Raw genomic sequence first — 11,135 nt, forward strand, 5'->3', positions numbered from 1 at the left:
ATTCTGGCATTTGCAAATAGAAATTACTTTTGATAACCATAATCCTAAGTAACCTTAAAAAGGAAACAGTTTGATTCAGTAACAGAGTGTTATGTTGCTTTAAATACTGTATGTAAACAATCAGCTGAATGAAGTAGGAAAAAAGCCAAAAGCTCCCTTTCAGCATGAAAAAAAGAAAAGCAAGAAATAGAAAATCAATCATAAAAGCATGTTGTATTAAAGGACTGCCTCTTCGTGGCAGAAAGACATGAAGAAAAATCCACTTCTATTGAAATGTCTGATATTCTGTTTAGAGAACCTGTTTACTTGTCAGCTGCTCACATATTTAACTTTTTTACCATTCAAACACCCGAGCACCAAGGTGTCATTCTCTACACCCTCACACCTTCTCTAAAGATGGAGGATCTTTCATGTGGAAGCAGGATATCACTGAACGGAGCTGCTGGAGGTGTAAAACACATGTAAGAACAGAGCTGCAGAGCGCGTGCGGTATTTATAAAGCAATAGTCGTACTTGTGAACCCTAAAGAGAAAGCTTTGTTTCACCTTTACAAGCACTTGCTGGTTTTTCATCCATATAAAGTTCCTTGAGTTTAATTTCAATTGGCTCCTTGCTAACGTCTTATTCTATGCGCGGTCTGGCGAGGTCGCACTGACCCCACGTGCGCTTTTTTTTGTTCATGCGTATTTTTTCAGGAGTTGATGGTCGCGCTAAGACATGCTAGGGAGGAAGACGTGTACAAAACAGTAAAAAAGGAATAGAGCTTTGGAACCAACATCGTTGCGTACGACGTTTACGTCTCACGCAGTCGCTCGGCGCCATCTTTAAAGGCCACAGATCAAAATGAACTTTATTGCGGAGTTTTCATTGCGTTACCGACCGCAGTGAAGTTGTTTCCAAGTTGGATATTGGATATCAGCGCTCCACGGAAAAAGCAGCATTTAGCTCAAGGTTGATCCAATTTATGAACGCCAGCTGTTCTCTAGCGTTCCCTCCTCAAGCGCTAGGAGGTTCACTTGGGGGCCATCAATTTTCGAACCAAACTCCTGTAAATAAATGCCTTGTGACCAACTGATACAAAAAGTGGTAATTCATGCTATTACACGAGGCACACTGTCCTCAATTAAAATTTTTAGTCATATTCAATATTTTAAATAATTTTTATATTAAATGTTTTCTTCAATAGCTTCCAAATCGCGTGCCCCATCAACTCAAAATCAGTGGGAATTTTTTCTATTAGACTGTATAGATGAAGCACATTCATCTTTATTACATTTTGACATGTTTTATATTTTTTAGCTATTTCTGTAGTCAAAATTTTGCATTTTTCTTCAACAGCTTCTAGGTCATGTGACCCATTAACTCAAAATCCATGTGAAGTTATTCAACTAAACTGTATAAATTAGGCACATATTTTTATTCCATTTTGACCCCTTTTATATTTTTAAACTAATTTTATATTTTGTAAAAAATGAAAAAAATAAAATGTATTATCCTCAGATGATCATCACATTTGTTACCTGTAATGTTCAATTACATAAAATTCTAGGACAGGATCTATTTCATTACATGTTCACTTCTTATCTGAAACATATTAAATACAACAAATACTTACTTAAAGTTTGATCTATTCCATAACATTTACTTGTCACCTTTATTGTCTACCATGAACTGTTTGAATTAAATATTAAATTAAATGTTTAAAGATGGGCTCTTTCATCTGGTTTGACTGTTTACATCAAATATTTACCGCAAAATGTCTGATTATATAATTGATTAATCACATAAAATGTTTATTTAAAAACAGAATCTTTCATTACATGTATGTTTATTACTTGAAACACTTTAGATATCAAATTTTTAGTTGAAATGTGATTCATTTCATCACCCGTTTACATGCAACTTGAAGTGCTTGAATCAAACGTTCCATGAATGTTTACCACATTAAATTATTAAAAGAGAGAAAACAGCCACTTCCAACTGAACACATATTTCAACACAAATGGTTCATGTTCCTCTTCAGAGTGTGCAGCCTTGCTGAGCTCTTCTCCTGGGGTTTCCTCCTTAGACTCTCCAACTCGCTCCTCTTCTATAGCCTCCGTTACTGTGTTTTCATGATTTACCTCCTCTGGGGTAAATCATAAAAACAGTCTCTGTAACTTGTTGATCCACCATGGTCTTGCTGTATCACCTCTTTAATTGACGCGCATGTCGGTCCGATGTTGTGGCGTTTACCTCGCAGTGACCCGATTCAGTCTGGATTGAGCTAATCCATTTCATACGTCGGTTTGCCTTGAAGAGGACATATCAGAACACACATCAGTATTAATACTGTAAATTTGATAACACTAGAAAACTTAAATAGTTTACTTCACAATAATAGCATTACCTCGATGTTCACTGACAAAACTCGGACTATGCTACATAAAAAATACAAAGTTTGACCCACTTAAATGAACTCAACCTAACTGAACATGAGTCACTCGGACCAAATTATAGCAAAAAATTATGACACAACACAAAGTAAATTTAGACACTCACCTGAATGAACAGGTCTGGAGCAAACTTGTAGATATCTTGGGATGTTGGAGAACGAAACATCAGAACGCCTCAACCGCTGATACTCTTCTGATAATCTCCAGAAGCTAATACTGCTTACTCCGACTTACTCTTTGCTCCAGAAAGTTGACGATTCTTCACGAAAGTTTAAATGAATTAAAGAACGAAGTGAAGACAGCAGCAGGTTTACAGATGCACCTCACACAGGCTCAGTACAGACCTTGCTCACATGTTTAAAGCTGTTAACAGTTCGGGTGTCTGACAAGTAGCGCCACTGTTGCTCATGTGACGACTCAGTTGCGCGAGAAAAAAAAACTGACGTCAATGCTCGAAAGCGCTCCACGCGCTAAACTTAGAAGCGTTTTAAAATCAGTAATTTAACGTAGAGCTTACCTACCTGTTGACGTGAATAGACCGGATGTTGTTTTGAGGGAAAGTTTTTCTTTTTTTTTCTTCTGTTCTCTCTGACCTGGCATGTATCCTTTCAGTCACATCACGGGCCGGTCTGAAAGTAAAGCAACACAAACGACAGGAGGAATCAGAAGACGACTGAGTTTGACTTCGTCGTTCACAATTGTCTCGAGCGTTTTCGAGCACGCGTCCCTCTAATGATTTGTTTGTCCACTAGAGACAAAGAATGGCATGTTCTGTCAGCCTTGAACATCAGACTCTCACAAACAGAGCGTTCTTCGGTGAAAACGTTCACCTGAACACAATGCATCTGTGTTCAGGCAGAACAGACTCATTATCTTCTGGCCCTTCTGCTGCGTCTCATTAAATCTAAATCAGAGCCACTTTCTACCTTTCAAGAGCTCACATGTAGAGGTCTCGTGAGTATATATATATATATATATATATATATATATATATATATATATATATATATATATATATATATATATATATATATATATATATATATATATATATATATATATATATATATATATATATATCGCACGCCCGTAGTTAAATGTTGGGTTTGTATAAGTCAGACACACATTTACCTGGGGATCCGAAACTGACAAAAATTAAAAGTAAAAGAATTAATACTCCAAGGACTTCAGCTGTATTGTATGAGATAAATGTCATGTTATATCTCTAAAAATGTTTAAAGTTATTTATCTTGGGCTTAGTTTTCACATCACAAACGATTTGAACACTTGTGAGAATTTCTGCTTAAACACACACATACATACTCGACTGTTAGGCCTCAGCATCGGGGCTAACAGAATGTGAAGCACAGTTCAACATGTTCATGTAAGTAAAAACGATACAAGGCAAAAGCAATCACTCAGAAAGTGTTTACAAGGACAAACAAGCAGCCAGTCTGCTTAATTTGTCAAGTGGAGCACATTTGTGTGTGCCGGCGTGTGTGTGTGTGTGGCATGAAAGTCACTAAGCTTGGCTTTCAGCTTGGATATGATGTGACTAACATGTTATGCGGTGTGTTCTGTTCCTGCTTAATACAAGATGGTAAACTGCAGGAGTGAAAATGCCTGGTCCCTCAGAGGCTGCCGGCGTGATTAAAAGGAAGTTCTGCTGCGAGCAGATGGCCGTGTAGACTTCGCTTGTTCCTTAAAAGTAGGGGCAGTCCACCCACCTTCCTTATTTTTATCACTTCATCTCAGAAAAAGTGAAGCAAAGACGAAGACAGACTAACGAGAATACATTTAGGGGAAAAAAATGTTTCGTAACATTGATGCGAAGGTGTTAATTTAAGCTTTTTTTTTTTTTTAAAAGAAGGTTATCCGTATACGGTCATGTGAAAACGAAATACACTGATGTCTAATTTTTTTAATTTGATTTGTCTCAATTTATTTCTCGGTGTTTCGAATCAGTAAAACCACTATTAAAACATGTTTTACTCACTAATCAAAAGGTAGCGACAGAAATGTGATTTCTAACGAAGGAGAAAGTTAAAACACCCTATCCAGTAAGACATGGATGTGCATGTCTTCAGCACATCAGCGGCTGAAAGCCCGCTGAGGGATTTTTGTGGCTCCCGAACACAATTCTAGAGTAAATAAGTCCTCTTTATTTAGAATGTAGCCTTTCTTTCTGACTGGTTATATGTCACATTCTACAGGCTGAGTTCTTGTTCGTCATTGGGGGATACCACACACACCGTGATATCCGACCACGACAATCAAACATGTTTTTAGATTGGAGCGGTCTCGTCTACCTTCTGAGCGGACCAGATTACTCTTAACACACCACACACAACAGCAATATATCCTAAGACTATCTTAAGAGCCATCCCAATAATTGGGATGTCCTTGACATTGTCCGATTGACTCATCTCTATTTGGTCATAAGGGTTTTTCAATGGTTATGTGGCACTAGCGTCTTTTTTGGTTTCTACTTCCCTGGCGTTCCTAGTGTGTGGAACTGAACTGTAAACATGTCATCAGAAGACTCCCAGTCTTTGATCGGCTATGGGGTGAAGTCACTGGTTGCGTCACAAGAGTTGCATCAAGCTGAGTAAGGTATTAGTGGAACAGGGCGATTGGATGACCAGACCTGGTCATGCTATGTAGCAGTTGTAGTGAACATCCTTCACTTTTAGACCATTTTCCATATGATTAAACTGCTGAGTTTATATTCTTTTAAGACTTCTTCAAATCCCCAGCCAGACTCTTAAGGCGCTTCAGTCTCCTCTCTGAAGGCCTCTTTCCATCTCATCGTGACGTTCACGCTCATTTCAGCAGTCGGGAGACCGTCACACTAAATGTCTACGGTTAACAGAGCAAAAAGCTAAATAACGACACCGTCATAATGTGCACCTAATGTCATACACCTGAGAGTAATTTTAGCCATTTTAACTTGGAATAACTGTGGGGGTGTCCAAATTTATCCCTCGCCATAAAATAATTTTTTATCCATTTTACAGAATACATTGTACTGTTCCTGTCTATTGTAAAAGTCTGTTTGAAAAAGTCTAAAAATATGCACGGAGTTGCACAAATGTCTCAAAATCTGAAGAGGTTTCAGGGTGGGGGTTTTTTCAGAATTTTTCCTCTCTTGAAAAAAAGAGAAGAAAGACACAACAAGAAAATATTCTTGCTGTGTTTTGGCTGACAAAAAAACTAAATCACTTAGAATGTTTAATCTTGCCACAGGATGTATCCAGCCCTAGTTTGTTCTGCATATTTGATTCTCTTTTAACATAGCCTGTAGTAAACATTTCTCAATTTCTCAAATGCCCCAGATGTGCATAAGACCAAAAATTTGCTCCCTCAGCTAATTTTGCAACTCAAAGGTGTTTTTCATCACAACATCGGTGTGTAAAGATAGCAAGGTTTATGTGCAATCATTCGATCTTTGCTGTCTCCGGAGAAAACAACTCCAGTAAGTTTTGAGATGAGTGCGGATAAAATCAGGACTTCAGACTCTAAACTCGGGGTTTGTTTTTAAAAGGCTGTCACTACGTGTTCTGGAGAAAGAAAAAAAAAACCCTGCTGAAGTTAGTTTTGTAAGAACCAGGGCAGACGTTGGTAATGTTGTTTACCAGTTGCACCCCCTCACATTGCTTCCCTGAGCGAGACTTCATCTACTGCAAAAACTAAAACTCTGCAACGACGCCTTGAATTTAAATCAGGCCGGTTTAGGCTTTTTGAAAGTCTAGACAGATGCTCAACCTCTGCAAACACAACACAGAGTTGACAGCAAGCTCAAAATGAGAGTTTCACTGGGCACCCCCAACAAGGTCATTCCAGGTAAAAGCCCATTTTCCTTTTATTGATTCCTCATATTAAATCTGTTCCAATCACAAGAGCAGGGCTGCAGGTACACTGAAGGAGACGAATCGATTATGTTTTGAGCTGCTGGCAACGCCGGGATGGAGAAAGAGTTTGAAGATCAATCTAGGACGATGACCCCAATGTTTTGTAGATTCACTTAAAGCAAGTGTTTACGACTAGTTTGCGGGTGAGCCAACAAAGACGAAAAAAACAATCACCAGAGAGGGAGAGAGCAGAATAAATTTCGCCGACAATACAAGTAAGTCCTACATTTAAGGGCTCCATTAATTCCCGCCAATCGGCACCGGTTTCGACAAGGGTCAACAGGAGAGCTAACATTAATAACAGCTGCCACGTTACGGCCGAGTGTGGCTTTGGGGACGATATCCCGTTTGACAGCATCCTCTCGCAGATGACATATGATGCCATTAGGTGCCATTATAGGTCAAACCGCACACAAACATGGGCTGACACACGAGGAGCAAGTGTAAATCACTCTAATCCAGGCGTGAGATGAAGACAGATCCCACCCCCTCTTCCCCCCGCATCGACAGCTGACCGGGGTCGGGGATTTGTGTCACGGGCTGAGCTGCAGTTTTTACAGCTCGACTCATGAAGAAGGCTGTGATAGAGCTCAGCTGTCGCTCAAGCCAAAAGCAAGGGAATAACAAAAAAGTCCCACCACCTGCTTTCATCACCACAAACTTAAATTCCACACGGAGCAGGAAGGGATGCCCAGAGGCGCTCCAGCTGTGGACGCTGTTGGGGATTTCCTCATCGGGGACACAATCTGAACACCTAAACATTGAAGAACTAAGCTGTTGCAGCTCTCTTTCACTGCTCTCACACATATTTACATCATCACATTATCATCCGCGTCCCTCAAGCAGAGATTTACTCATCATCTCCCCTCTCATCTCTGTCCAAACCTCATCAGCACCTCTTGGGTCCGCCTGTCAATCCTGTAGGCACGAAACGCTCCTCAGTCTGCCTGGTCATAAAACTACCTTTCGGGGTGGGGGGAGAGAAGAGGAGAAGGCAACGCAAACTCTGCAGAAGTTGTTTGCTCCTCTTCCCGGGGAGGCAGAGGCAAACCAAGGAGCCGAAGAAGATCTGTAATCGGAGAGACGAGGAGCGAGCTTACCTGCCCACGACGCAAACACACACACCAGCAGGACTGTGGCTTTCTGTTGCCGCTCCGCTCCACTCACCTACGCTAAATCTCTTCCATGACTCACTCAGGGATGGGGGGGAGAGAGAGAGAGACAGCACCGGCTCTAGGCGTAAAGAGAAGTCGTTGCAAAGACGGGGGAAAAGGCAGAGAGCGTGCTTCCGCTGCAGTGATGCTCGCCTCTCCTCCTTTTTGCTTTGATTCCCCACCCCCATCCATCAGAGAACACCCTCAACCCCCTCACACACACACACACACACACACACACACACACCTTCCCAACACCCCCGCACTCTCCAACACAAGGTGTTACAAACAGAGTGTGTCTGCATCTACTGCCTCTGATTGGCTCCCTGTATCCTCCTCCATCGCCACCATCTCAACCAGTTTCACTCTCTGGAGTCTGGACAGGCAGCCTTAAAGAGGCACTGCATCAAAGCCGTCTCTTTTAACACTTTAACAAAAAAAAAAACTGATTTGTGTGGGAAATACAGGAACTACATTTATAATACATTTTGTGTGTCTCTTTGGACATTACCCGAAAGCAAAGAGGAAATTTTAGTTTATGGTGTCAGTCTTGGCAGATGGCTACTTAGACTGAGACACTTCCACTGCAAGAGGTTTCTTCCTGTTTAAAAGGCAGTTTTCAGTTCCCCTGTCACCACATATACGCACAGCATGAGAGCTCCAAAGTGTCACCTCAGGAGGAGGGTTTACTGCGAAATCTGTTTTCTATTAGTTATTCCCAGAAATTAATTCCCACCCATCTGTCTCTCTTTTACCTCAAGCGTAATATCTGCAGTAGTTCATGCAGTCTGCTGACACCACGTCTGCTGATGCTCGCAGAGGAAAACTGTGGAGGAAAGTGTTAGTGCAAAAAGTAAAAATAAAAAATACATTTCTGACTAGTATGAAGTTGCTCTTGACATTTACGTTTCAATCAATCTTCAGACAAATTTCTTTTTTTTAACAGTTGCTTTCTGTTTTAACAGGAATGCAGATTGGGTTTGCAGAGGAGACTGTTTGCCTGTGAAAGTGAAAAATACAGGACTTAGCTTGTGCTAACGAGAGAAGCGCTCTACTTCAAACTTCATTTTTCATTTACAGCGTGAATTTGTACATTTTATTATTTTAACCGTGATAGATCTGAAATCTGTTTCACAACAAAGACCTGGCAAAGGTGGCATCTCGAGACACAGGTCTTTATGTATTGTTTATATATATAACAAATGCTAAACAATAACAAAATGTATATCAAAACTGAAATTTAAGAAGTCACAGAGGCTTATCTTATGGCAGACCAGCTATGAAGATGTTTTACTGCCACCTACTGACCTGGAGGGTGAACAGGAGAAAAACAGAAAAAAACCAACAAATGCTGTGAAATAAACTCAATAATTCAACTAAATTCTTTCTATTCATTTTTTTTACATTAATTTGACATTTTCCTTTACTGGCATCACTTCTGAAAATGTTATAACTGAGTCTCGTTGGGCCCTGGGTGACTTTTTTGAAGAGACAATTAAAGTTAATGAGCTACAGCTGTGCCATCAGGATTGGCTTTTATAAGCCTCACATGGTTTCACCTGTAGCAGGAACCATGGGACGTGTTCTTCTTTTTTGTGTGGTGGCATTTATGTGGCTTGACAAAGGTATGTGAATCCCTATTCAAAAGGTTAATGTTTTGTAGCTTGTTTTATAACTCTATTTGATTTGTAAAGGTTTTTGTGATGCTTGCATCACTAGTGGGTAATTCTCCTTACTATGGTAAATGACTTTGAGCCTCATCAAGTCTAGAGAACCCTGAAGTGCTTGACATTAATCATTTACACAAACACTCGCATCCTGATTGGGTCAAGCTACTTGACACTTGCTTGACAACTTGATTTAGGCTGGCTTTTGTGTCTTCAAATCTAAGAAGCCCCTGTCTCATTTAGCATGTGAATACCTCTTGTGACTGGTTATATTTTTGTGACAAAAATGGCTGATTTGAGTGTAGCGGCCAAAAATCAATGGGTACAATAAAATTGCTCAGTTACTTCATGCAACTGAAATGACACTGTTGCCAACAGGATTATGTTTGCCAATTGCTTCTGGAGAAGAGGGTCACAGGATAAATATCTGTAAGTATAAAGCTTTTGGTTGGGATGGATTAATTAAATATTGCTAACTACTTTCTCTGGCAGTGACGTCTCAACATGACATTTCTATGAAGAGGCCAACTGCCTTTCTGAAGTCGCTGGCTTCCGTTTTACCACAAAGTGAAAAAGGTGGGTAACACTAAACCAAACCTTACAGTGGTGGTGATCCCACATCAGAGTTCATGCATGACTTGTACGGTAAACTCCTGAAACAATATGTATGGTGCTGCTGCCTAATGCTCTCTCATCGTATGTCTAGCACAACTGGAAACGGCCAAGAGTGGATTAATTCCCTGTGAAGCGTGTCAAGCGGCAGCGCCGCCCTAGCGTGTCAAGAAGCGGCAGCGCCGCCTGGCGTGTCAAGAAGCGACGACGCCGCCCACAACGTGTCAAGAAGCGACGACGCCGCCCACAACGTGTCAAGAAGCGACGACGCCGCCCACAACGTGTCAAGAAGCGACGACGCCGCCCACAACGTGTCAAGAAGCGACGACGCCGCCCTAACGATGTCAAGAAGAAGCAGCGCCGCCCTAGCGTGTCAAGAAGCGACGCCGCCCACAACGTGTCAAGAAGCGGCAACGCCGCCCTAGCGTGTCAAGAAGCGGCAGCGCCGCCCTAACGTGTCAAGAAGCGGCACGCCGCCCTGGCGTGTCAAGCGGCAGCGCCGCCCACAACGTGTCAAGAAGCGGCAGCGCCGCCCACATGTCAAGAAGCGGCAGCGCCGCCCAACGTGTCAAGCGGCACGCGCCGCCTAACGTGTCAAGAAGCGACGACGCCGCCCACAACGTGTCAAGAAGCGACGACGCCGCCCACAACGTGTCAAGAAGCGACGACGCCGCCCACAACGTGTCAAGAAGCGACGACGCCGCCCACAACGTGTCAAGAAGCGACGACGCCGCCCACAACGTGTCAAGAGGCGGCGACGCCCACAGCGTGTCAAGAAGCGGCACGCCCGCCCTAACGCGTGTCAAGCGGCAGCGCCGCCCACAGCGTGTCAAGAAGCGACGCCCGCCCTAACGCGTGTCAAGAAGCGGCAGCGCCGCCCTGGCGTGTCAAGCGGCAGCGCCGCCCTACAACGTGTCAAAGCGGCAGCGCCGCCCACAACGTGTCAAGAAGCGGCAGCGCCGCCTAACGTGTCAAGCGGCAAGCGCCGCCCACAGCGTGTCAAGCGGCAGCGACGCCCACTAACGTGTCAAGAAGCGGCACGCCGCCCAGCGTGTCAAGAAGCGGCAGCGCCGCCCTAACGTGTCAAGAAGCGGCAACGCCCGCCCACAACGTGTCAAGAAGCGGCAGCGCCGCCCTAACGTGTCAAGCGGCAACGCCGCCCTGGCGTGTCAAGCGACGCCGCCCCCAACAACGTGTCAAGCGACGCCGCCCCCAACAACGTGTCAAGAAGCGGCAGCGCCCGCCCTAACGTGTCAAGAAGCGACGACGCCGCCCACAACGTGTCAAGAAGCGACGACGCCGCCCACAACGTGTCAAGAAGCGACGACGCCGCCCACAACGTGTCAAGAAGCGACG

The 11,135-nt window shown here is 43.1% G+C and overlaps 1 protein-coding gene and 1 long non-coding RNA gene across 5 annotated transcripts in view; one reads left to right on the forward strand and one right to left on the reverse strand.

Annotated features, from left to right (window-relative positions):
- LOC122835691 (alpha-1,3-mannosyl-glycoprotein 4-beta-N-acetylglucosaminyltransferase C-like) overlaps positions 1–7,672 on the reverse strand; it is a 56,472-nt gene extending 48,800 nt beyond the window's left edge. The window contains exons 1-2 of one of the 4 annotated variants that reach the window (XM_044124946.1): positions 6,799–6,814; positions 2,957–3,064 (exon numbers count right to left, since the gene is read on the reverse strand). Coding sequence is in view for 2 of the 4 variants with exons in the window: in XM_044124948.1 (XP_043980883.1) it covers positions 2,957–3,035 (79 nt within the window). In the remaining 2 variants the exon portion in view is untranslated. Of the gene's footprint in view, positions 1–2,952; positions 3,311–6,798; positions 6,815–7,446 lie in introns of those variants that run through there. The other 3 variants (XM_044124948.1, XM_044124947.1, XM_044124949.1) reach the window with 3 other exon arrangements.
- Positions 7,673–9,021: 1,349 nt separating this feature from the next.
- On the forward strand, positions 9,022–10,114 carry LOC122835330. The gene is made up of 4 exons (XR_006371296.1): positions 9,022–9,125; positions 9,546–9,596; positions 9,660–9,743; positions 9,874–10,114. It is a non-coding gene; the product is annotated as an uncharacterized LOC122835330 (long non-coding RNA).
- The last annotated feature ends 1,021 nt before the right edge of the window (positions 10,115–11,135 follow it).

This window comes from Gambusia affinis, linkage group LG08 (assembly GCF_019740435.1).
Source record: "Gambusia affinis linkage group LG08, SWU_Gaff_1.0, whole genome shotgun sequence".
Classification (NCBI taxonomy): Eukaryota; Metazoa; Chordata; class Actinopteri; order Cyprinodontiformes; family Poeciliidae; genus Gambusia; species Gambusia affinis.